Below are 26,068 nucleotides of genomic sequence, written 5' to 3' on the forward strand. Positions count from 1 at the left end.
ATTCTTAGATAATATTCGGTAACATACTTTTATTGATGTGTTTCATTTTTTATTCATATAAATACAAAATTCTCTATTTACAAACTAAATAGATTTGGAAACGAGGATGCTTGTAAGGTTCCAAGATGGCGATCGAAATAGAGTCAGCTGAGTAAGTAATATCACATTTTCTAATATTTCCCACCTTTCTACGAGCATCTTCCACTGATGCATTCATCCATGGTGCGGTGAAGTCTCACTGATTGTATGTGTGAAGAATAAATATTTACAGCTCTTCTATGTTAGTGGCATACCTGATTGGACTGTCCTGGCATTGCCTTGTTATGAACACATGTCCAATGAAAGTACATGTAAATAGAGTTTCCATTCTGCGGTTGTGCGTTCTTGACAGAAAGAAAGCGTTTTTGTAACGTGGCATTTTTATAGAACTTAAGGTCTATGGTATTTCCCAGAGAATGTTTTCAGAGTTCATGTATATACAGAATTACAGTTGATGCTAAAAATTACAACTTATATGAATTAAACTATCGGTACAATCTTTTCTTATTGGTTGACACAATAGTTCTTGGTTATTAAAACAACAATTATGGGCACAGATCTAGAAGCAGTGCCTACACACGAATTGGTGACGTCATAAAATACATGACCTTCAATCGGGGTCGTTTCCTCGGTATATACGAATTGGTATATACAAATTACAATAAAGATACTTAAGACATTACACATAAGGTAAAACAAATCACGTGACAATATAATGATAATAACGGTAATAAATCCTAGCTTAACAGTTGAAGAGAACGCTCATATAGTCAGTCGGGTGACGCCGAGGGTCACGAACTGCGTTGCAAAATGGCCGTGTGGTTGAAACTGGGTCATGGCGTGACGGGTGAGGAAGACATCATTAAACACTCAAAATCACAATAAAACGGGGAAGTGGTTGCATATTACGGCGTAGCTACCATGGGAAATAAAAAAACGCCCAATACAAACGACATGGGTTCGAATCACACTAGATACACACTCACCAGAACCGAAGCAATCAGAAACCAGCAATCGTTTTGGCTTTTCCGTTCAACTCATCGGAACACTAGAGTAGTTAGAAAAATGAACACCACTTAACGACCAACGTCGTGGCGTGGTACACAAGCGTGCCATCAAAATAAAACAAAATTAGCTTGAAAAGACAGTGGGTTCGAGTCCCGCTCAGAGCTACCGTAAAAACGTAAATCAAATAAACTGAAATCTCTCAAACCGTAAACAAGTAAACAAAGAACGTCGCAAAAAATAATAAACCTCACAAAACTGCACCATACAAAACTGAATGAATAAATAATAAAATAACTAACGTCTTAAACTGGACGACGCGCAATTTGTTCAACAGTTTCCAGATTGTGACAAGAGATAAACAAGACCCAAGTCAAGGTAAGTTTTGTTAAAGTGTCGATGGCGTTCCCTATATTACGAAAACAATTCAGGCAACAGACGAATATCTTCTGTGGTGTTGTTGAATTTATACCGTGTCTGTGGAATTGTTGATTGAGGGTTCGAAGCCAGCAGTTAACGTTTTGTTAGAAAGTTTCACAATTAAATCAAATATCCAATGATACCAGTATTATTTATTTTAACAACTTGCAATGGTGGAAGTTGGTCAAACACGAGTTCTTACACCTAAATAAGTATCAAATATTTGTCGACACATTTATTCTCTCAACCTTGTAGAGGTGGAAATTAATTAAACAACAGGTATTTACTCACAAATATAATGGTCAATATTTGTCCATACATTCATTCTGTCAATTTAAGAACTTGTAATTGTTGGAATTAATCAAATGAGAGTTGTCTACACCAAAATAAGTTTCAAATACTTGTCCATACATTTATTCTCTCAATTTAACAACTTGTAATGGTGTAAAATAATTAAACGAGAGTTGTCTACACCAAAATAAGTCTAAAATATTTGTCCGCACATTTATTCTCTCAATTTAACAACTTGTAATGGTGTAAAATAATTAAACGAGAGCTGTCTACACCAAAATAAGTCTAAAATATTTGTCCGCACATTTATTCTCTCAATTTAACAACTTGTAATGGTGTAAAATAATTAAACGAGAGCTGTCTACACCAAAATAAGTCTAAAATATTTGTCCGCACATTTATTCTCTCAATTTAACAACTTGTAATTGTGGGAATTAATCAAACGAGAGCTGTCTACACCAAAATAAGTCTAAAATATTTGTCCGCACACTTATTCTCTCAACCTTGTAGAGGTGGAAATTAATTAAACAACAGGTATTTACTCACAAATATAATGGTCAATATTTGTCCATACATTCATTCTGTCAATTTAAGAACTTGTAATTGTTGGAATTAATCAAATGAGAGTTGTCTACACCAAAATAAGTTTCAAATACTTGTCCATACATTTATTCTCTCAATTTAACAACTTGTAATGGTGTAAAATTATTAAATGAGAGTTGTCTACACCAAAATCAGTCTAAAATATTTGTCCATACATTTATTCTCTCAATTTAACAACTTGTAATGGTGTAAAATAATTAAACGAGAGCTGTCTACACCAAAATAAGTCTAAAATATTTGTCCGCACATTTATTCTCTCAATTTAACAACTTGTAATTGTGGGAATTAATCAAACAAGAGCTGTCTACACCAAAATAAGTCTAAAATATTTGTCCGCACACTTATTCTCTCAACCTTGTAGAGGTGGAAATTAATTAAACAACAGGTATTTACTCACAAATATAATGGTCAATATTTGTCCATACATTCATTCTGTCAATTTAAGAACTTGTAATTGTTGGAATTAATCAAATGAGAGTTGTCTACACCAAAATAAGTTTCAAATACTTGTCCATACATTTATTCTCTCAATTTAACAACTTGTAATGGTGTAAAATTATTAAATGAGAGTTGTCTACACCAAAATCAGTCTAAAATATTTGTCCATACATTTATTCTCTCAATTTAACAACTTGTAATGGTGTAAAATAATTAAACGAGAGCTGTCTACACCAAAATACGTCTAAAATATTTGTCCGCACATTTAGTCTCTCAATTTAACAACATGTAATTGTGGGAATTAATCAAACAAGAGATGTCTACACAAAAATAAGTCTAAAATATTTGTCCGCACATTTATTCTCTCAATTTAACAACTTTTAATTGTGGGAATTAATCAAACGAGAGCTGTCTACACCAAAATAAGTCTAAAATATTTGTCTGCACACTTATTCTCTCAATTTAACAACTTGTAATGGTGTAAAACAATTAAACGAGAGCTGTCTACACCAAAATAAGTCTAAAATATTTGTCCACACATTTATTCTCTCAATTTAACAACTTGTAATGGTGTAAAATAATTAAACGAGAGCTGTCTACACCAAAATAAGTCTAAAATATTTGTCCGCACATTTATTCTTTCAATTTAACAACCTGTAATTGTGGGAATTAATCAAACGTGAGTTGTTTACATCAAACTAAGTATTAAATATTTGTTGAGACATTTATTCTCTCAATTTAACAACTTGTAATGGTGTAAAATAATTAAACGAGAGTTGTCTACACCAAAATTAATCTCAAATATTTGTCCACACATTTATTGTCACAATTTAACCACTTGTTAATACTGGAAATTACTTAAACGCGACTTGTTTAATCAGTTGACATCAATGCAACTTACCCGCAGACAGTGCACAACAGAGTATCATTGTTGAGCAATTATTAACAGGAACGTGTCTTGGCATTAGGGTAAGGGTCGGGTCAGGTATGGGCAACGGAATTATTAACAGGAACGTGTCTTGGCATTAGGGTTAGGGTCGGGTCAGGTTTGGGCAACGCAAATGGCAAACACCCAATTGGCAAGATGTACACTAACGGGTTATGGCATGCATATAGTTTACACAAGTAAAAACACAAAATTGGCAATTTTTTGGACAATTGTAACTCAATAATAGAAATATGTTGTATTTCTATATATATACACACTATATAGTCTTATCAAATGCAAATACATCCAGTCAATCCATTGTGGTCTTGTGGGTCAGTTCTCTACATAGTGACCAGGAGGACCTGGGTTCAATTCCCTCCTTGCCTGCCCATCTTTTTTTCGCAAACACCATTTGGCAATAAAGCTAAATATGACAACAAATTATTTAATTTGCATGACTACCCACATAGCTCAGTTGATTTGTACTATGTCAGCAATGTGATCGATCGCTGGTTCGAATCCAGTATGTTTAGTTAGATTTTTGAATGCTAGTGAAGACAGTGTCCTATGAATAGGACTTAAATCCTAACTCCTGTGTGAAGACACTCGTGGTACAGTGGACAAGACAGTGCGCTGGGAACTCAAAGATCGCAAGTTCGAATCACGGATTGGACACTCCTACAAAAGACATGAAAGACGTTAAAATCATAAACAGCGGATTCAAAAACTCAAGTCAGAAAACAGAACACAAGAATACTACCCCACGTGGAAGCCAGCCGAAGTCGTCGAAGAACGAACACAGTCGAAGAACGAACACAGTTGACAGCTGTAGGTCACGTGCAACAACAGACACGAGGAGCATGGCTGCTCTCCAAATGGGTCCCTTCTTTTGTATTGACCCCCTAAGGATTGCTAATCCCCCTTTCTAACTCTTCCCCCAAAAATAATATATCGCCCCTTTTAAAATGTTATGACCCACAAATTAATGAATATTCATGAGCACAGAAACTGCTACGTCATGAATAAATTAGCATAATTTTAAAAAAATTTGCGTAAAGTGTAGGTACTCCTTCTGGAGCTCTGCCCAATTATGTACAAAACAAATGCCAGCGATTTTCTTCTCATTCTTTTCAGTGTTGTCCGTCTTATTCAACAATACCTGAAGGAAAACAATTTACATCGCACATTAGCGGTATTACAAGAAGAAACCAGTATATCTTTGAATACTGTGGATAGTGTAGATGGATTTGTATCCGACATAAATAATGGTCATTGGGACACTGTACTCCAGGCTATTCAGTCACTAAAACTTCCAGATAAAACACTTATAGATCTCTATGAACAGGTCAGTAATCTTGGTGGATATACATTCCATACTACTATGAATATAAATTATAACATATATTATGAGTGGGGACTCCAAACGCTAAATCCATGCAACAATGTACAATTACGATTAATTGAAATTAAATGTACCTAATGTCAGCTTATAAGATACTAACATGGAATGACTGGAATGTTCTATAGTGGTACCGTCTTCTCAGAAATGTTTTGAATTAGTAAGAAGTAAGAAAAACTATCATTATTAAGTAGATTTCATTGCCCTCTACGTATTAATGGCCCAGAGTTCTTCTACCCATGTGAATGGCAAATGGAATCTAATTTGGTTCTCACTCACTGTTATGCTAAAAAAAAACATGGAGAAACATGATCCAAACACTATGTAATTTGTGACAGACAACTGTCTGTTTGTGTAGCTCGCTTGTATAATATGCTTTTCTCAACAGATTGTATTAGAACTTATTGAACTGAGAGAACTGGGAGCAGCGCGTTCATTGCTCAGACAAACAGATCCTATGATAATGTTAAAACAACAACAACCAGACAGATATGTACACCTTGAAAATCTGCTGGCAAGGTCGTATTTTGATCCCAGAGAGGTAAGTTTTATACTTCTATATTAATTAAGATATAATCGGGATTCAGGAAAAAATAAGTAGTGATAGACACAAATGGCTGCTGAAATGTTTCTGAGAGCAAGAAAATCACACGACTTTTTCCAGTCATATGGTATTCCATTCTCTCTAGTGGAACAGCGGATGCAATATGTTGAGATAAAAAGGAGAACTATCTATGGTCAAAAACTAGTCTGGTATTTATTTAATTTTTAGCATATCAAATTTCCTAAAAAAACTATGAACCACTTTTATGAGACAATTTATCTCATCTGAGGGAAAACTGAAATATTGGAGTCACAATGATTATTATGGTATCATACAGCATTTTAAGCAAAAGTCGTAAGGCCCGAGGAACTGTTATAGGTGGAAGACACATTAAAACTTTTCATATAGGCAGAGCTCATCTGCATGGAAAGGTCAAATCGTGGGATTTTAAGGTAGCGGGACTAATATTTGCATACTTGTTTTCATCTTCTAATTGTGACTAAATGACTACAAATAGACCCGGGAAAGTATATATTTTTAGAATCGCCAGACTTCAAGCTTTGCACAAGTGTATTTTGCATGCCCGTATCTGCATTCTACGACGCGTTACTCAATCAAAGGTGAAAAATTACTTTTTCTGTAAAAAAAATAATTACGCATTTATGCTGGCGATAAGAAGTATTTTTTTCACTTTTCCTAGTTGTTCAATAGTCTGGTAAATTGAATGTGTCTGGTCAGTTTTATTCAAGCAACGCGTTTTAAAAAATAGTGTTCTGAATTTCAATTACTGTTTTAGTTGCATTGCCCCCAACTCAAACCACAACTCGTTGGTAAATAATCGATGAAATAGTTTGTCTGGACACATTCAAGTTCCTCTCATTGTCACCTTAAAGCTGTGAAAATTTGGTGTTAATCCGACAACAATAAGTATGCGTTATTTTTTGTTAAAGACCTTGTATTTTGAAAAACATAAACTCCTAGAAAACGTCCATGAAGTAACAGCAAAGATTTTCAAGCTTGTTTATCGGCACAATCAATTTGTTTTCCCATCAAGGTCTGTTTTATCATGTGTAGGGACATCCAAATGTGTAAGGCTATTGGAAATCAAAAAAATAAAGGAATGGGATAGCTATAATTGGATAAATTCGGCATATGAAAACACCAAAATCAATGATTTTTTTCAGTGGCTGTGTGACCTTGCGTCTGACACATTCATATGCAAATGACTAATCTGTGAAACAAACAGGGGCGGAGACAAACCACTCAAATGTTTGGAAACACTCATTGTGTGTCAGATAGCTACTGATAACACATCCTAACATTGCTTTGTCTTGAATTTATCTTTGAAACTTATAGGCACACAGATTAAACCTGTGTTGTTGATTTTGGAAAACACTACTGAGGCTGCCTTGCTTCCCTTCAGAAAATCTAAATTTTAACCAACTTACATGACATTCTATGTTATATTGACTTTATCATATGAAAGCTTATGGTGCATTTCATCAATTAATAAATAAATGTGAAAATCGTAATTTTCAACACAAATAATAGTCTCGCTACCTTAAATGTCATTCATGTGTTTGTTTATTCAATCATCTTGTGTCATGTTTCCTGTCCTCTGTCTAATAAACCATTTCCAGAACTACAAATTGTTTCATTTTTTACCTCAAAGACAATGCAAGTCAATACTGCATTTCTCCAGTGACTTGCGATTGGTCAGTAATTTCATGATGTCATTCTACCGGTATCTGTCAATCACCTTGATATGCTGCAGTGACGAGTGATAGCATAGCAACCCATAACAGGCCTTACGGCTCTCGCTTGAAATGTCTTCAGCATTTCGCGAACACATTGCAACATTTGATTAAATCATTATAGTTGAAAAAAACCATTAGGCCAGAGGGAGTGTTGACAGTCTAGGGAATCTGTTGTTCTTGTAATTCTCAATATTATATTCTTGGTTACTAGGCCTACCCTGATGGAAGCAGTAAAGAACGAAGGCGAGCAGCCATTGCACATGCCCTGTCTGGTGAGGTTAGTGTGGTACCACCATCACGTCTATTAGCGCTGTTGGGACAGGCATTGAAATGGCAACAACATCAAGGTCTCTTGCCTCCTGGTACAAATATTGATTTGTTTCGTGGTAAAGCAGCTGTTAAAGATGAAGATGAAGAAAAGTACCCAACACAACTGAGCAAAACTATCAAGGTACAGTGGGAAATTACTTACAATGTATTACTCAACTCTCCTAGAGTCAAAGCCCTTTCCAAGGTTTTTAGATAGCTACAAAAAACACATGGCATTGATGATCAATAACTGAAATCATGCTCAGCATGTTTATTACAAATTTCATTTTATAATTGGGATGACATGAAAATGAGCTGTGCCAATCATCTGAAGATGATTATAAGTATTCAAGACTAATAAATGTATTTTATTTGCCTTGGTTCTGGTGTCTCCAGGCTGAGCCCATAGTGTTAACACATGGATACGTGATACCCATGGCTAATAAAACTGCCTTTCAATGCTATGTTTCTATTGTATAACTTAGTGCCTTCAGAAAGTGCATTCATTCTAGACTGCCCAAGACAATCTTTACAATCTCCAATCTAGAAGTTTTATAATCTTCATTGCTGCTTCTTCTTTTTTCATATAACTGAAATTATTCTGCTCTCATTTCATATCTAAATTGTCATGCATTGTAAAAAATTCAAACCTTATCTGTATGTTTGCTGTTGTAGTTTGGACAAAAATCTCACGTGGAATGTTCAGCGTTTTCAATGGATGGTCAGTATCTAGTTACCGGCAGTGTTGATGGATTTACCGAAGTGTGGAATTTTACAACCGGAAAAATCAGGAAAGATCTCAAGTACCAAGCACAGGTATGGGGCTGTCATGTTGGCTGTTTATGTACAATGTATATTCTCTTGCCCTTTAATTTCTTATTGCTGGTCTTTGTTTTGATTCCCCTGTCAGAGCAAACTTTTTTTTTTAATGTTACAGCTCAACCATTGCCAGTTGCAAATTATTTTGTACTCAACTGCAAAATTTTCACTTGCAGCACTCACAATAATAAAACATTAAAATTGTTAGCCGTGTAGATAACGCCATCGTTCATCCATCTTGTTGTTTATTGTCATTTTCTCTCCTCTGACTTAAATCTTTTTTGCAGGATAATTTTATGTTGATGGATGATGCTGTTCTCTGCGTATCTTTCAGCAGAGACAGTGAAATGCTGGCGACTGGTGGTCAGGACGGAAAAATAAAGGTAAAATTTACTGCAGTAAATCAGAATTTGCCTTAATTTCTTTATGTAAGTGCTTGTAGCAGCGAATTTAAATTTTGCATACCATGTATAATCAACATCACAAAGTGCTACAGATGCCACTTTTCAACACTTTTCACTTCAGACTATTTCATTTGTTTGTGATATACAATATTGTCATTGCATTCAAATCAAGGTAACATGTGCATGCTTGCTTTCTGATTAGGTGTGGAAAATCCAGACAGGGCAGTGTTTGAGGAAATTTGAAAATGCACACAACAAAGGAGTAACGTCAGTAAAGTTCTCCCGAGATAATAGTCAGATATTGAGTACATCATTTGACCAAACAATCAGGTGAGTGAGTGATTCCTGTTTTCATTTTAAAAGAAGAATCCTAAAGGCAGAAGTTTAAGTACCCTAATTTTTTGCTGAATACTGCTTTGTTTCTTTTCCTGGCTCTCAAATTTTAAACATTATTCCTACTTCCTATTAGGGTCGTCTTTTCACATCATCTGAATTTCCGAATTCCTCATTCTCACACCATTGGGATTTGACATTCAATTTTCATGATAAGGGCATTATCATAGTAAAAATAGTACTTCATTTCTAATGTCGAAGCACATATACCGGGTATACTCTGTATGAGATGTCTTTTTATTGTACCAACTGAAAAATCTAGCAAAATTGCCTCTAAACTATCCATTGCCTTTATAAACATGATATTTATTTTTTATTCAGAGTGCATGGTTTGAAATCTGGGAAGACGTTAAAGGAATTCCGTGGCCACACATCATTTGTTAATGACGCTATGTTCACACCAGATGGGCATTTCATTATCAGTGCTTCATCGGATGGTACTGTCAAAGTAAGTTAAAAAATGCAGGATATATATTTGTGATGACTCTATTTAAGGCAGTAAGAACCAAATTTTCAAATTCAAATTTTGCACAACTGAGCACTCATTCCCATTGTATATAATGGAAAACTAGTACATGTGTATCAGCCTGGAAATGATTTCATAATGTTATATTTCATATCAATAAAAATATATATATATGACTTTTTCATCCCGTGTCACTAAGCAACATTTGAGATATGGATAAATAATCCCCCCCCCCAATGGGAACCAGTGTAAAACTGACAATTTTTACCATTTCTGTGACATTTCGAATCCTTGTGATCCCAATTTATTTTAATTTTATTTTCGGCGTTACAAACATGACATATCTTTATGTTGTTAAAACCTTCTTAAAAGCATATTATTTCTGATGTGATGTGAATGTTTGCAAAATAGACTTAGATTTTCTGTGTGGTCATTTGCATATTTCAAAAATACAATCTTTCCTTTGTTGCCAGGTGTGGAATGTAAAGAGCACAGAATGTACAAATACTTTCAAATCACTGGGAGGAACATCAACGGCTGACATCACTGTCAACAGTGTACATCCAGTACCTCGAAACACAGAACAGTTTGTTGTCTGTAATCGGAGTAACACTGTTGTTATTATGAATATGCAAGGCCAGGTGAGTTGTACAGCTATTGTATCAATAGGTGGTAATATAGGATTAACTGTTAATTTGTATACTATATTTAATGTCTTGCGGTACATATAATGTCTTTAGGTATAGGGGTTGTGAGAGGCTTTGAGATATTTGATTTTTTTCACTCAAGTTTAAGCAACAAGAAAAATAATGATGAGCACAAAGCCACAAACATTAGAAAATTACTATTTAGCATGTTTGGATAATAAAATTTCAATAGTCACCAAAATAGATTCTACCTGTTTCATATTCTTTTTCAGATTGTTCGTAGTTTCAGTTCTGGTAAACGTGAAGGTGGCGACTTTGTATGTGCTACTATCTCACCTCGTGGTGAATGGATCTACTGTGTAGGAGAAGATCTGGTGCTCTACTGCTTCTCAACAAACACTGGCAAATTGGAAAGAACCCTCAATGTAAGTTATAGTTGATTGTTTTTACCATGCATCTAAGTGTATTGCAGGATTTATGATTTGCTCTAGATTAGCACCGCATGTGTTTATGTAAATTGCTGTGTGTCTATGGTTAAAATAAGTAATATTTGAATAATTCAGTATAATACATGCAATTTTGGGCTTATGTGCACTTCTAATAGAGCAAATACAGATGTTCTGTACTATAAGATCTTATCAACTTGTTGTGAGTGACCAATATGTGTGTACTTTAAGTGACTTTGTCCTTTTCTGTCAGACATGTGTAATGGACACTGGCATTGTGACAATGAGAGAGAGTAGAGATGTATTTACATACAGTTGAACTTTTAGGTGTAGTTGTGTTTGAAAATTATTATGTGACATATTTGATGGCATCAATTGCAGCAAATCCAGTGGTTAGCAATCGTTTTTGCTATCCATTTTAGTAATCATGTTTTGGCACCTGTGGATTCAGGAAAATTCACAAGTGTTACTGGGAGCCAAATCTTGGTGAATATTTCCTTCAATTCACACCTTGTCATTTTAATATTCAAACATACAGTAAATGCAAATTTTGGTTTATCTGTGCTTCTAAATACGAGTAAATACAATATCATGATTTGAACATGGTGAAATTTCCCCTGACTTTGTGCAGTTTTCCTGGTCAGAAAAACAGCCCAGTGAATGTTTGACTTCATAATAAATAGGATCTTCTTAATGAATTATTTTTCTATGCCTCACAGGTTCATGACAAAGATGTTATTGGTATTGTACATCATCCACACAACAACCTGATTGCAACATACAGTGAAGATGGTCTACTGAAACTCTGGAAGCCTTAGCACAAGACATCTTGTAAAACTGCCACAGATTATCATCAAGTACCGGTACTAAACAAGGACTGCCAAGAGAAGTGCTTGACATCATGTTATCTGCCTTATCTCAGATCATGGAATTTTGCAACTGATCTGATTGGCTGCTTTCTCAATTTTATAAAACCTATCCACTTTAATTTAAGTTCTGTCCAAAAATGTCTAAAAAAAAACAATAACTTTTGCATAAGAGAATGAAACTGCAGAATTTGGTTTTCCACAGCAAGAATTTTGCTTTATTTGCTGCCACCCCAAGATATCTTGTTATCATCACAGCTATATCCCCAACATTTTATTAGTTCAATGACTTTTGACAGTGACTAGTCATTGACCGTTCCTTCCTTGCAGTGAAATGAAGTTGGAATTGCTATATATTTCACAGCAAAAGCTTCAAATTGACTGTTTGTTCATGTTCACTTTTCTCCATGCCAAGGCCCTGTGTTTCAGTTTATTTAAACTGAAGCCTACAAAGAATAACATATTTGTCTGTCTGTTCATTTGTAAGAAGCGAAAAAAATGCAGATTTTCTTGTTTTCAGGCCACAAGATTTTTGAATATTTAAAATATACCATTATGTTGTATATGTAATCATGTTTCACAATGATTGTTATTACGGTCAACATGGATTTCACTTGGATGTAGACATTTTTAGTCAAATAATAAACTTAATGATTATATTCACTACTGACTGCTTTGTTTTCATAACTTGTTCATGTTATAAAATCATGTAGTAATTAGTTCTGATTCAAACGAAGTTTGAAACAATGACTTAATGCAGTCTCTGTCTGTCCAGTCATATTTGTGGACCAAATCTGTTCATTCTTTGCTTGTGCCTAGTACTTTATCTGGTTTACTGATTCAATCCAAGAGTGCCGACTGTTTTTTGAAAAATGTGGTATCGTATCATTCTTATGCATGCTTTGTCAGTTTTGGTTCAAAATTTTAGATTACATGTTCACAACAATCTGTTTTACAATTGGATCAAAAATGACTGACTGGTGAAAATTTTGCTTTTTAACCGTAATACTATATCTCTAAAGTTTTTGGACCAATCACCATTTTCATTCATATTTGGCACATACATCATAAATATATGAATACATGTTCATGTCAGTTTGTTCGATAATCAGATCAAAGATGGCCGACTGGCATCCTTGTTTATTTGGAAATGTGGTTTCAAATTTGATACAAACATATATGTTGGCATATATGTCCATAATGATTTGTTTCTAGTTAGCCTTCGCAGACGAAGTCTGCCGAAGGCTTATAGATTGGGTTCTGTCCGTCCGTCCGTCCGTCTTTTACCTCTTATAACTTTAATATGCTCTGTCCATTTTTTTTCCAAGTTGGTGCAAATTTTATTCTCAATGCCATGCATATGCACGCCAAGTATTTTTTTGATTCGCCAAAGTTTCATTGTGTTTTTCTGTGATTTTCAACATTTTACTAGTACAAGTGCCGAAATTTGCCGGAAAAATCCGAGTTTTGCCGACATCTCGCAAGTAGAACTGGCATACCGTATTTCGCATGCGCCAGTCTAACCGCTGAGGAAATCGCCGTCGATTTCGTCTGAGGATATTGTATTCCGGGACTGTATCTTTCTTTGCACAAGGCTTACACAGATTAAATTCTATCTCAAAGGTAAGAAACTGTGCTTTTGGTATTTATTATGAACTTTGATTTATTCTTTTGTGTGTCCTGACTTTAGTGAGAAACGATCGCACAGTGTCACACTTTGCCAGAAAAACAGTCCTGCTATTAGTTCAAGAACTGGTTATGAAACGTGTAAATCGAAAGTTTATCTCGTCATTAAGGAGGCTTAGGAATAACGTTTGGCATATGAAATACTGGAATAATAAAAACGTAAAAGTTTAGAACACGCTGATCGTGATTCTGTTATGTACGATTGCTATTTCCGTTGTTCATTGGCAACTGCTAGCAGATTGAAACTTGGTTTCGTGACGACATATTAGACTAGAATTATCGAGAAAACAAGTCAAGTTCGGCCAACAGTGACTGCTTGAAAGCAATGATGAAATTGAAAAGTACTTTAATTCAATATCAATGAATCTATCATCACTTTTAAATTACGTTTGAAGTAAATATGATACCCGAGTGCGTTATTGCATTCGTGACCGGAACTTCCATGCTCCATGCGGTGTTGGAAGTTTATCGGTAAATCGAACCTCTGTCAACAGAGACACATTTTCCCAATCAGCTATTTATTTCGGTACAGAAGACAGGGTGGCAATTTCAATGTTTAGCTACCATAATTTATCTCCATTATGAGCAGGAAAATAAATTACGGACCTCGATTGAGATGGATTTAACGGCGGCCATGTTTTTAAGGGATATGTGAAATAATATTAGGGAGGGGGTCAAATTCACGTAATCCTCAATTTTAATGATGTTGACTTAATATTAAAAATATTTTTTTTCAAAACTTCGGATATTATTTTATATAATATTTTAATACAACTACAATATGTTAATTAGTATGCAAATTAATATGCAAATTAGCAGCCAATCTGAGACAATGCAATCCAGTTCAAAGGAAATTTGACATACACTTAGGTTACATGATCACTACCTCTGCTGATTAGTTTTTTATGCACTTCTATCTGCTTTTATATTAAATGTATTTTTTTGTATTTTTCTCAATAGTTTTTTTTTATTACTTTTGATAGCTTGGCATCCATTTGGTTCAGCTCAAGTGAAATTTTCGGCACAAGTACTCTGGCTTTTGGCACATTCTTAATATTTTATTTTTGCAGAATCCTGTGAATATTAATTTGACAACTTTGTAGAGTGGAAACTATTGAATTAGTTCATCCCAGACTTTGGTAGAACATGTTTAAAATAGTACAGTGTGAACTGCAATTTCTTTCTGGCTGGTATAAATTTATTAAGTAATATTTTTTCGTACTAAAAAGACTCAAATATCTTTTTTAATTAAATCTTACAGCCAATGGGAGTACATATGCTACAACCTCTGCTTACTTTGGACTAAATGTTTTTTTTTTTGTTTTTTTTCAGGTGCAGAGCCAGATTTTTTTCTCAGAAAGCAAAGGCACTGGAACTACATGTATTACAAAAACATACCGGTGCTATTCACTGCGTGTCTGACAATTGTATAAAGTTTCGCAGGTCCTCTTTTTTTTTTTACTTTGAGAAGTTCTGTCAACCAAAGCATAAATATGTGTTTTCTCTGCACATAAAATTTCACACGATTTGTTAATATTAATGTATGATAATAAAAACTTGATAATATTCTTCTGGATTTTTGTACTTTATTTGTATCATTGTCGTATGAGAAGTAATCTTGTCCTTATTAGAGATATTGAAACTGATCCAGGGCCACAAACTAGTTTATCCAAACAGACACAACACTGACTCTACATATTTGCAGATCTGATTTGTATACTTCCTTGTCATTTTACCTGTTGTACTGGTTTGGTGCTATCTGGTTTCCTTGCTGAGAATAATGCTGACCTGGATGGAGAGTGCTATAAACTTGAAAATGCCATAGAAATCATGTTTGCCAATTTATGTCCATGCAACTTTAGAATGACAACTAGCGAAGGCAGTGTCATTCATGACTTGTTTGAATCTAAAATGACCAACTGGCAGCCATTTTGTTTTTTCAAGAAGTATTGTTGACATTTTTTTCTCTTCATATTATACATGTTAGGATACATGTCCATGACTAATAGTTTCACAATCGGGTCAAAGATGTTGACTGCCTGCAGTCTTGCTTTTTACCATACTATACCTCTGTACATGAGCCCAGACAAAGGAAAATCAGTTTGAATACAAAAAATGCATAAACAGCATATCCTGATTAATTTCTGACCATATATTTCAATCATGGGAGTGTAATTTAATACATCAATTTCTGTTGATACTAGACCGGCCATTTATTCTCTCTCAATTACTAACTATGCTTTAGATCCATATTTTTGGCATTACCGGTAATAACATTACCCTCAATTTCAACTGTGACTATCAGTATGCTATTAACAATGACTTGTTGAATTGGAAACAGACTTTTTTTTGAATGCGTTACTGATGTATTACAATACTACCCTGCATTACCAAAACTTGTGCTATGAAACATTAGATAAATATAAACTTCTGCTGCTGTTTGAATACTGATTTAGTGATGGTCTCATCACCTTGAGCAAGTACTGCTAGGTCACACAAAGGATTCTCCAGTTATCTAACAATTGAAACCTGTCTTGTCTGCACTAACATCAACAAATCTGATTATGTGAGTGAAGTTTCTTTCTGTTCAATTAAAATTGTATATTTATGCTTCAAAAGCTGCCTTCTCATTTGTTGGCAGTTTACAATTTGTGCTTCTCTGTAGTATATTTACCACCATAAAAACGCTGTGACAACTATAGAGGGTGCTGCAGAACAGAACTGCCATAGAAATTTCTCAACAGGAGAGATACAAATATGTTCATCACACTTGGTGTAGTACCTTATAACCTTGTATAGTTCTATGGGAGTTAAGTACAAAAATTTGGCTGAGCTCATCTAATTTTCTTTTAGACTAATATCTACAACAACCTTTAGATATGAACAGTGTCCAATTGAACAATCATGCAAAGAATGTTGTGAAATCAGCTTTCAAAAACTAAACAAAAAATCACCAGATTGTATAAATAAGTGATGACTGACAGTAGCTTGTGCAAATTATTTATTCCACAATCAATATAAATTCAACATAATGGATAAATTAATCACATAGCAAAATTGATTCAAAGATTTGCTTGAGAGCCTGTTGTCTGGCTCGGTTCCTGGCCAGTATCTGACCTCTCAGACTTTCTCTTTGTTTCAGAAGTAAATATCTGATGGTGTTCTGGCGGCTAGAAGAGAAAATGATTATTTGTTATTGATCATTGTTAAAGGCTACAAATAAATATTTTATCAAAGATATGTACTATTCAACAATTTGAACAATTCATAAACATTTGTGCCAGTTGTGAAAGTTTCAGACAATGAATGCCACTGTTCACTATGTATGCAATTGCAAGTGCCAGAAGCCATACATGCAATTGCATTTTGCAAATAAAACCAGAATCAATGTTTGTGACTGCATGGGGGACTATTCATCTTCACATTCAGTTTTCTCCTGGACAGGTTAACAGGAATGAACTGCAGTGCCTCTTTGTGGTAAAAAATAATAATAATATAGTACTTACGTTGAAGACAAATGCTGAATACCCCTGACTGCTACACATTGTAACTCTTGTGTTTGCTGATTCTTCTTACAAGCCAAAGCTTTTGTGGTACTACAGCAAGCATCATAAACGGAATGGGAACCACCTAGTAGTGTACACTGTAGAACATGATTAAACAAATTTAGTCTACATGTATTGATGAGTGTCACATATCCTAGACTACAATAAGTTCAGTGCCATCTCTGGATTTTTTAAGTGTTAATAAACAAGTGTTAATTTGGAAAAGGAAAGCAGGAAATGGAAAAACTTCTGAATCAAAATTAAGCTAATATGTGGTTTTTATGTATAAAACTATGTGGCTTTAAGTTTTAGTTTTTAAGGGCAAATTATGGAACATATTTTTACTCCTTTAGTTTTTTTAAATGTTTTTTTTTTTAAACACATCTAATAAAAACAATAAGTTTGAGACTTACAAAAGTTTTTGAAAATGATGACCATACAGAAAACACTTGAATTTATCAATATTAATAGACATTATATTTTCTATCCTCCAAAAAATAAAGTCTGTATTTGTTTTTCTTCAGAAAATTCAGTAAAATCAGCAGTGAAACAATTATCTTTTGAGTGATGTCACAATCCTTTGTTTACATTTAACGCGAAAGCACTATGGCATGCAATAACAAAAATATTCTGTCATTATTTCCACTGCCTAAGACATTTTTTGTTGCCAATTTTCGCTATAAGCTCTCATTAAAAATATTACTACAAGCAGGAAAAAGATGTATAATAGGTTATCATGATAATTCTGCAAAATATGAACTTAGGCGGAACAGAGTGCCTTGACCTCTGCTACATACCGTTCAATACGATCACTATACTGATTTTGTGCATACTTCGCATTATTTTCAAGATAACCTCATAATATTCAATATATTACAAAGCAGCATTTTGGTATCTCTGGCTCAGTGCCAGCACTCAAAGTTGTTGCTGTTCTGGTTCAAATAATTCTTTTAGCATTAGTATGGAAAAATTTTTGGTTCACTGTCTTTTTTTTTTGGAGTAAAAGGGTAAAATAATAAACATAAAATGACATTTTAACAGTGGTTCCCATAAACCACAATGAAAACATATTTCCTCTTTAAAAACACTTTAAATATATTGCCAATTTTTCAATGTGTTAGACATTCTTTGTAGACACTATATATCTTTTTTCATCATATGCCACAGAGAATAAAAATAAATAGGAAATATATCCTTGCCATGAGAAACAATGATGAAAACATGTTATTTTCACTTTATTTTGTACATTGATCGTCTCTGAACCAAGTACGGTCACCCCATATTTCTAACTATTTTTTACATCCTTGTAACATGGTAATCGAATATGTAAAAGCCAAAAAAAGGACAATATGTTTACTTTTGTGTAGCGTTACCTAAGTTGTCGGTACCATATTTACTAGTAAGAAACAGACCGCAGGAGACCTGTACAGCGTTCAACATCAAGTGTTAATGTTTTTTAACTAGGCTAGCACTAGCCTCATGTTTATTTCTACTACCGTGTGAGGTTTAATATAATTACTCACATCTGATCCTACATCATGTTCTATCTCACAGGAATGATGAACATGACCCGGACCGCGTATCAAGTCTTCGATGAATACATCCCTTCTTTTCGTTTCCTCCTGAGCGCCACGGTGACTTTCTGCTGGACGTCCTTTTTTTGCCACAGATCTCCCGCAAACAGTCTGGAAGTTGACGCATATCATCATGACCAAACATGCCACAAAAACGAGCGACTTCATAGTGACGAATATGGGATAATTTTATATCCCGGGGTTATATCAGGGGTCTCCTTCGTTTTCAAAAAATATCCCGTCAAATCCTAAAAAACGGTTTTAGCAAAATGGTGCTGCGCGTCCAGCCGTTGAGCCAAAGAAGGGAATTCTTGCGAGATGATTGGATGAAAGTTGGCAGACGAAAATAGAATGGTTGGTTCTGCGCGCGCTTTTTGCATAATGCATTTGAGATCTGCATAACAACTTGCAGTGTTAAATTTACAACGAAAAATGACTACTTTTTTTTATTTAAGCTACTATATTATTAAGGCTTACTGTATGACTGAGTTTACATAAATGTATGAAATCAATGAGCGTATTCAAGTTGAGCGATTCCCTCAATGACCCACGTTGGCTGGTCATGGCGCATTCGCAAGGAACGCCGGGAACCTGCGAATGACCCATGGTACTGAACAGCGCCGTCTGTAGACGACCTTTCGCAAGCGCTATCCGGAAGACAAGACAAAATACACGTTGCTTTACGCTATTTCAAAATGAATACCTTTTTGTCGCGTTTAAATACAATTTTTGCTTTCACTTTGAGTGTGATGGCTGCTTTAACGTTCGGTTGTTTTCTATCAACGGCATTTAAAGAGAACAAGACTGCAGTTGACATAGGAACTACAAAAGCCGTCGTGTAAGTTGACATAATAATTGTTACCAATCGACTATCGAGCCAACCATATGCTTACACTATTATTTCTTTTGATATGCAGAATTTCTCTTGTTTTTGGCGGAATATTAGATACTATCCAATATAGGATGTTTTGTTACTTGCTTTCCTCTTTATTTACGTGGGTTCACCAGCCTTAGTTTCAATTTACCGGTGTTTCTGAACAAAAGATTTCAAACCACAGATCAGAAATAAAAATTCTTTATAAAATCACTACTAGGTACTTTCATTTACTATCGCTTTTATCTCATTATGAACTAACTAAATTTTCTTTTAATACTTTATTGCTATAGACTAATAGAAAGATCGTATTTCTAAGGATGCAATAACAATTATTATATTATTATAACTACAGTCACTCACTATGATCATATAGAATGGATAGTGGCACTGTGGCCTGGCCAAAAAAATGAATGTCATTGAGCTAATCTAGGTATTGGAACAAAATGACTTCTGTCAAGCAAGTTGGATGTATTAATTCCTGAAAATGATTTTTAAAGATGCAACAGTGTGATATGCAATAAAGATGGATTGCAAGATGATCACAAAATCGCAGGATACAGTACAACATCTCTAGAAATCTAGAGTCTGTGGAATAACTGATGCTTACATAATATTTGTCCTTGATTAATTGCAAAGCATTTAATACATGCATTTTGCGTGTTTGAACGTTGTGTTAATTTCGCCAATTTCTATTTACCCAATTAAACATTTCCAAACACCCACTGCGTTCTGTGATGCTTTTGGTTGAAATATGTTCAGTTAACATGCATGGAATAGGATTGTTTCATTTCTCATGAGATCTTCATCACACATCACATAAACATGGTTATAAATCCTTATCTTATAAATATCCTTGTTCGTAACTACATGCATCTCAAAACATCTCTAAGTAAACTTAGAAGGGCGATCAGAAAAATTTTAAAGAAAAATTCTTAACTCTTGGTAAATTTAGGTGTAAATTATGACTATGCCTTGTGAATTTATGAGGGAAATCAGAAATACTGGTTTGATTCCACATAATTTTGTAAAGCATCGCATTTCTACAATAAATGAGCATAATCACTCACCAGGTATTTGGCAATTGTGCAAGTAGCCCTGTATTGAATTTTTCATGTTGTTTGTCACACCGGGCAAATTCTATACATGTCCCAGACTGGCGTATTTAAGACAGACACGCATGTGTCAGTTTCTCAAAGTTGCATTGATCAATTCTGTTGAAACTTGTAATCTTGCCAATGCCTGTCGGCTTGGTAACATGCAACAGTTCTCTCATGACTTCATCATTTACCTGTAGTTATGTGCGACTACTACCAACTAACTTAAACTTGCTTTCTTATGTTACAGTAAGAATGTCCCAAATTTTGCAGCATCTACACGAGACAGAAATGATCTGGGGCAAATTGCTTTCGATCTTCACACAGAATTATCTTCTTTATTCAACTGGAATACAAAGCAGCTATTTTTGTACCTCACTGCAGAGTATGAAACCAAAAGCAATGTAAGTACAACTATATTGAGAAATTTCAGTTGAAGTGTTTAGGCCAAATAAATCAAATTGTACAATTTTTGTAACACAGAATCCAAAGGTATGTTAGTCTAGTTTTTATTTTGCAATTGTTGTCAACAAGATGCTGCTGGGCATGTTGGTCCATTACATATTATAAAGAAGCATTATGTAAATGAAACTTTTATAAGATATACATGTATGACTGACAATTGTGTTTTCAGCAAGGAGCAGTAACTAAGTGCCCTCTAGTGGCTACTTTCCAGTTTACACATAAAAAAATACAGAGTTGACACTATTTTTTTAGATTTGACAAATGTAATGGCCACAAACTCTGCATACATTGCTAACTAAATTTTTGGTTCTTCTGTTGTGAAGTATTTGTGTGAGAGAGCACAAGTATTAAGGCTCTAGTTTACCATAATAATAACAGAGAATATTGTTGTATGTTTATGTATACAATATAAAAAAACTTGTGAATTCAACATGACTTCTTTCCTTTCTTTTGACTAACATTTTGTTCGTAACATATTATAATAGCAACATGGCGAATACAAATAAATGACCATATGTTAGGGAGATAAAAACTATTATTTTTTCTATTTCTGTTGATAATCATCTTTTACTGTTTAACTCGGTTTATTCCACAGAAGCTAAATCAAGTTGTTTTATGGGATAAAATTATTAGAAGAGGAGAGACCACCAAGCTAGACTTTAAAAGTATGAACACCAAGTATTATTTCTTTGATGATGGCAATGGTCTCAAGTAAGTGTTAAAATTTATATTTTTTTTTTCCTATAATTATATAATTTGACTATTCTTAGGTATGAATTCAACCAGGATATTTCATCACGAATCAGCTAAATTATTGAAATCAAAACTTGATGCATGAATCGTCTGTCAATCCTAACTGTGTACTGTAGAACATTAGGTTTAGACAGATCAATCTAAAGAAATTGTGATAAATAACATACTCAATTATACAATGCACAAAATTGACTTACAAAACTGTTTTTATTACACACAAGTTTTAAGTTTTCACCAACTTATCAATTTAATCTCAAAAGTCAGCAATGACACAGTGGTAATGGATGGTACTGTAGCAGTCTGCATAATGACTGTGGTAGAGAGGCAGGAAAACAAAGCACTGTGGCATTGAAATTTATTTTGAAGTTTAATAAAAATAAAAATTGAATTACATCATGATAGATTATTTTTAAGAAAAAAATTGTTTTCACTTTGGTTTGTAAAATTGCCCATAATCGCATTAACACTTTAGATGTCAAACCATATGCTACCCATACAATATATGTGGCACAAAATGTAATAAAAATTATATAAGAAATGCAGATACTATATTTTCACTTGGAATGTTATTTTGCTAAACAGATAAATCCACAAAAATTAAATCCAATGAAAATAATTCCCCTTTTGGTTTTGTAATTCAGGAATACAAAATATTCATGTTTCTGTTTACTGTGTGCACCAATAAAAAATGATTGCATCACATGTTTTAGTCCGAATTTTAGAAAAAAGGTTTTAATCAAAAAAAATCATAAACTTTAAAAATAAATCAAGCACATCAATTTTGGAAAACAAATTTAAAAATTTGCCTGATATTAAATTATATGTACCAACCTAAGTTGTAATTGTCAAAGAAACAAAAGTGAGAAATTTTACTGATACAAATGTCTATATTATTCCACAGAGGAAATCAGAATGTTACATTGACGTTATCATGGAATGTCATCCCCAATGCTGGAACATTACCACGGATACAAGGAGAAGGAAGCTACATTATACAATTCCCAGATGAATACAAGCAATAAAATATATAATTGATTTGTAAGATATTGTTTCTAATACAACATTAATTAATCAACACATTGCCTGCTGAAAGTTCCACCAAATATGACATCAGTGGATGATGTGTTAATCACCAAAATTAGGCCTTGAAGAAAATACTTTCCCATTTGTGAAGCTTTCCTCAGATTCCTAATCTAATTACTGACGGTACTCTAGCAGTATTTTCCGACAATTCCTGACTGTCCGTAAGATATACATTAATGTAGAATGAAACGAACACTAGGACACATGTCTCGTTTGATTTACTTTGTTCAACACTTTGGTGAGGCCACAATTTGAATCTTGGATTGTAATCTGAATCCTGAATCTTAGGCTCAATTCAAAATCTGAATCTTCTACTGGATTCGGAATCTGAAATCGGAATCTAAATTCTAAGCTGCATTCTGAATCTCGGGCTTCAATCCAAACCTGAGAGTAAGCTAGTATCTTACAAGTGCAAGTGTTTAAATTGTTTTTAAGTGCACATGAATGTTGCTGATAACATCTTTTCTTCACCTGTTTTTATTTTGACATCCATAACTTGTGTGACTTAGTCAGATTTTATTTCTGAACATAAAGAGCAGTAATTATAGTTACGTCTTTATTTTATAGAGATCATAAACACAAGTTATTGTAGTCAGTTAATTTAATTAATTTCATGTTTAATATACAACATTTATATGTCTTGTTTTCCTTGTTGTCCCAACGAAAGTATTAAAGGGTGGTAGTCGGTGCGCTGCCCATGCGCGAGATATGAGCCTCCTATAAATAAAGATGTTGACTGTTGCACTTACCAACTAGTACAAACTGAGAGGTTTGATTAGGTGTTTGGAAGGCATCGAAGAAGTCACTGGCTGGACATGGCGCCCAGAGCAAAACTCTTACTCATGATTTCATTAGAAAAGTGCATTGGATTATGAGAAAATGTTAAAATGTTGCACATGTGTGGCGCAACAACTACCTCCCTTTAAATGTTAAATTATGTAAACATAGAAGATTAAACGAAAAATGGCCTTCATATGATGAAAATTTTTTTGGATGAAGAAATGTATTATTTTTAAAGCTTTATAATATCAAGGAAAAAGGATGTTTAGAAAAGTTCATGAATTTAGATTTTGATAGAGTTTAAAAAAAATTAAGACACCTACATTGCATAAATTATTTATGTTTCTGATCAGAGGATGCTGTTATCATCAGCCAAAAAAAACCATGACTTGTTCATCAGAGTTCTCAGATTACATTGAAATCATTGCTTTGTGCTCAGCAAGTGCAAACTGGTTGATTACTTGTCTGTATTTTCTTCTTGACTTTAGCAATGTTCACTGGAGTTTTGTACATTCTCTGTGGTTTTCAGCTAAGTCGTAGTTGCTGATACTAGTGTTTTTCTCAGTCAATTTTCAGTATCTCAAATACAAACTCGTGCGTTTTTTGAACGTTTTCACTGTTTTCGTTATAAAACAAAATTATAACTCTAAAAAGTTTATATGCGCAAATAGTTTCCATTTTGAATTCTCAACCAAACGAAGGTAGTAAGATTTATATCTGCACATTACTGGTATGTTTTGGGGTTTAATATATTGAATCAATGTTCAATACATTTTGATGAGTTGATGTGATCCAGTAACGTGTAAAAATATACAACATAAGTTTGAATAGAGATGACACATTTAAACATAAAAATAACATTGAATACTGCATTTGTATAATTTTATTTGGTGAAAATACACAACACATTAAATGGCAGATATGACTGCTTTTATGATGGCTGAACTCACTGTTCAATGCATCTTATTTTGCCATTCTGCGTAAACCATCATGCACTATGCTTGGTTTGTACAGTAAAAACAAAACATCTCAACCCCAGAAGTTGGAATGTGGTTACTGCTGAATTGAGCAGACAAGCTATATTCAATTTCCTGAAAATTACCCCCAAATTATTTAGTATCTTAGTAAACAAATCTGTAATTTCTGTAGCCTTCTTTCAGATATAGTTGACTATATATCCCACAGGAATCACATAAAACAGTTAGCCAGTTCGTGAATGATTTAAAATTGTATTTAGAGTAATCTTATGAACAAATGTACTTTATTTGAAACTCAAAGCTGCAGAAAATTGCTTACCATTTTATTTAGCAATTTAAGTGGTTGGTTTCCCTGAAAGAAATTAGTATAAATAAAATCAATTTCTGCTAGTTTTTATTTTAAAAAACAAAAAAATTAATTTTACTATAAAAATGCACAGTTTTTCTCGCAATACATATCTGAACATCTATCTGACGTTCTAGAATCAGGCTATTAAAGATATAATTTCAATATTTATTTTTATGTGTCCCCGCAAAGAATATGGATACTTGTATTCAAACAATTTTATGTATACATTGATGTAATAAAATATACATATTTCATGTCTAATGTGTAGTTTTATTTGTGTAATACAAGGTCATTACAAAACATCTAAACCACCCAGCATTGTTGTCAGCCCCTCCTTATATACCCTTGTTGGTAAACTTAACTACACATGTGAATTTGTGAATAGCAATTTGATGGTGCAGAATACCAGACGTACATTTCCAGTATCAACCAAGACCATCTGCATAAACAGCTATATTGGTGTACAAAGTTCTGTTTTAGCTTCTATTTATTGAAACTAGATGACACTCTTGTTGGCGAGTTTAGGGTGCTTGTGTCACCAAAAGCAAATGTGAAATGCTTTATTTGGTGGTGTTCATATCCACTGCACTCTTGATGGATACTTTCATTGGAAACAGTCTGTAAAATATTCTATCTTCAGTATTTGAAACGGGACCTATAATTCAGTTGAGTATATACCATACTGGATTTGATACGTTGAAAAACTAGTCTAAAAATAAGCTGGTCTCTGATTGGTCTGGCTGTTAGATGTGGGGTTGAGTAACCAATCAGGAACAACCTTGTAGCTTCGCATTGACTTTATATTAGACACCTACCACTGAAACTAATCTTGTATGTGGTATATTTTCACAGTTAAGGTGTGATAGATAATTAAGTGTATGTGCATATTGAGGGGAATTAATCGTAACCATGGATACGAACATATCTCAGAAATACATAATGTACATATTCTTAGTAATTGCTAGCACAAGTCTATGGAGACTGCAACTTGCAAATACCACGAGGAAGTCTGATAAATCAACTGTTTTATACTTGCCCACAGTGAAACATGCACCTACCTCTGTAAAGAACCTTTGAAATCAACAAATCACCATTTACGGTATGTGATGCA

The 26,068-nt window shown here is 34.0% G+C and overlaps 3 protein-coding genes and 1 long non-coding RNA gene across 4 annotated transcripts; 3 read left to right on the plus strand and 1 right to left on the minus strand.

Annotated features, from left to right (window-relative positions):
- The first annotated feature begins 102 nt into the window (after positions 1-102).
- On the plus strand, positions 103-11,935 carry LOC100374582 (WD40 repeat-containing protein SMU1). The gene is made up of 11 exons (XM_085498017.1): positions 103-151; positions 4,859-5,069; positions 5,512-5,664; positions 7,636-7,875; positions 8,409-8,549; positions 8,840-8,935; positions 9,159-9,286; positions 9,671-9,797; positions 10,289-10,456; positions 10,735-10,887; positions 11,628-11,935. Exons 1-11 carry the CDS (start codon positions 126-128, stop codon positions 11,724-11,726), a joined length of 1,542 nt encoding a protein of 513 aa, XP_085354143.1. The 5' UTR covers positions 103-125; the 3' UTR covers positions 11,727-11,935.
- Positions 11,936-13,220: 1,285 nt separating this feature from the next.
- On the plus strand, positions 13,221-15,028 carry LOC146747235 (uncharacterized). The gene is made up of 2 exons (XR_014929191.1): positions 13,221-13,397; positions 14,793-15,028. It is a non-coding gene; the product is annotated as an uncharacterized LOC146747235 (long non-coding RNA).
- A 1,441-nt stretch (positions 15,029-16,469) lies between these two features.
- Positions 16,470-19,143, minus strand: LOC102804972 (uncharacterized). Its single transcript, XM_006819198.2, has 4 exons — positions 19,057-19,143; positions 18,529-18,690; positions 16,967-17,103; positions 16,470-16,630 (listed from the first exon to the last, which is right to left on the minus strand). Exons 1-4 carry the CDS (start codon positions 19,141-19,143, stop codon positions 16,501-16,503), a joined length of 516 nt encoding a protein of 171 aa, XP_006819261.2. The 3' UTR covers positions 16,470-16,500.
- A 71-nt stretch (positions 19,144-19,214) lies between these two features.
- On the plus strand, positions 19,215-22,810 carry LOC100373371 (signal peptidase complex subunit 3-like). Its single transcript, XM_002736945.3, has 4 exons — positions 19,215-19,417; positions 20,801-20,954; positions 21,611-21,726; positions 22,670-22,810. The coding sequence occupies exons 1-4, from the start codon at positions 19,275-19,277 to the stop codon at positions 22,788-22,790; spliced, it is 534 nt and encodes a 177-aa protein (XP_002736991.1). The 5' UTR covers positions 19,215-19,274; the 3' UTR covers positions 22,791-22,810.
- The last annotated feature ends 3,258 nt before the right edge of the window (positions 22,811-26,068 follow it).

The sequence above is a fragment of the Saccoglossus kowalevskii genome, chromosome 4 (genome assembly GCF_978046115.1).
Source record: "Saccoglossus kowalevskii chromosome 4, keSacKowa6.1, whole genome shotgun sequence".
NCBI lineage: Eukaryota > Metazoa > Hemichordata > Enteropneusta > Harrimaniidae > Saccoglossus > Saccoglossus kowalevskii.

Coding starts and splice junctions, on each gene's coding strand:
- LOC100374582 (XM_085498017.1), top strand. CDS start 126: ATGGCGATCGAAATAGAGTCAGCTGA. Junction 9,287..9,670: donor TCATTTGACCAAACAATCAG/GTGAGTGAGTGA, acceptor TTTTTTATTCAG/AGTGCATGGTTTGAAATCTG. Junction 10,457..10,734: donor TTATGAATATGCAAGGCCAG/GTGAGTTGTACA, acceptor ATTCTTTTTCAG/ATTGTTCGTAGTTTCAGTTC.
- LOC102804972 (XM_006819198.2), bottom strand. CDS start 19,143: ATGACCAGCCAACGTGGGTCATTGAGGGAATCGCTCAACTTGAATACG. Junction 17,104..18,528: donor AACATGATGTAGGATCAGAT/GTGAGTAATTAT, acceptor CATGTTCTACAG/TGTACACTACTAGGTGGTTC. Junction 16,631..16,966: donor ATTCAGCATTTGTCTTCAAC/GTAAGTACTATA, acceptor TTTCTCTTCTAG/CCGCCAGAACACCATCAGAT.
- LOC100373371 (XM_002736945.3), top strand. CDS start 19,275: ATGAATACCTTTTTGTCGCGTTTAAATACAATTTTTGCTTTCACTTTG. Junction 19,418..20,800: donor GGAACTACAAAAGCCGTCGT/GTAAGTTGACAT, acceptor CTTATGTTACAG/TAAGAATGTCCCAAATTTTG. Junction 20,955..21,610: donor AGTATGAAACCAAAAGCAAT/GTAAGTACAACT, acceptor TTTATTCCACAG/AAGCTAAATCAAGTTGTTTT.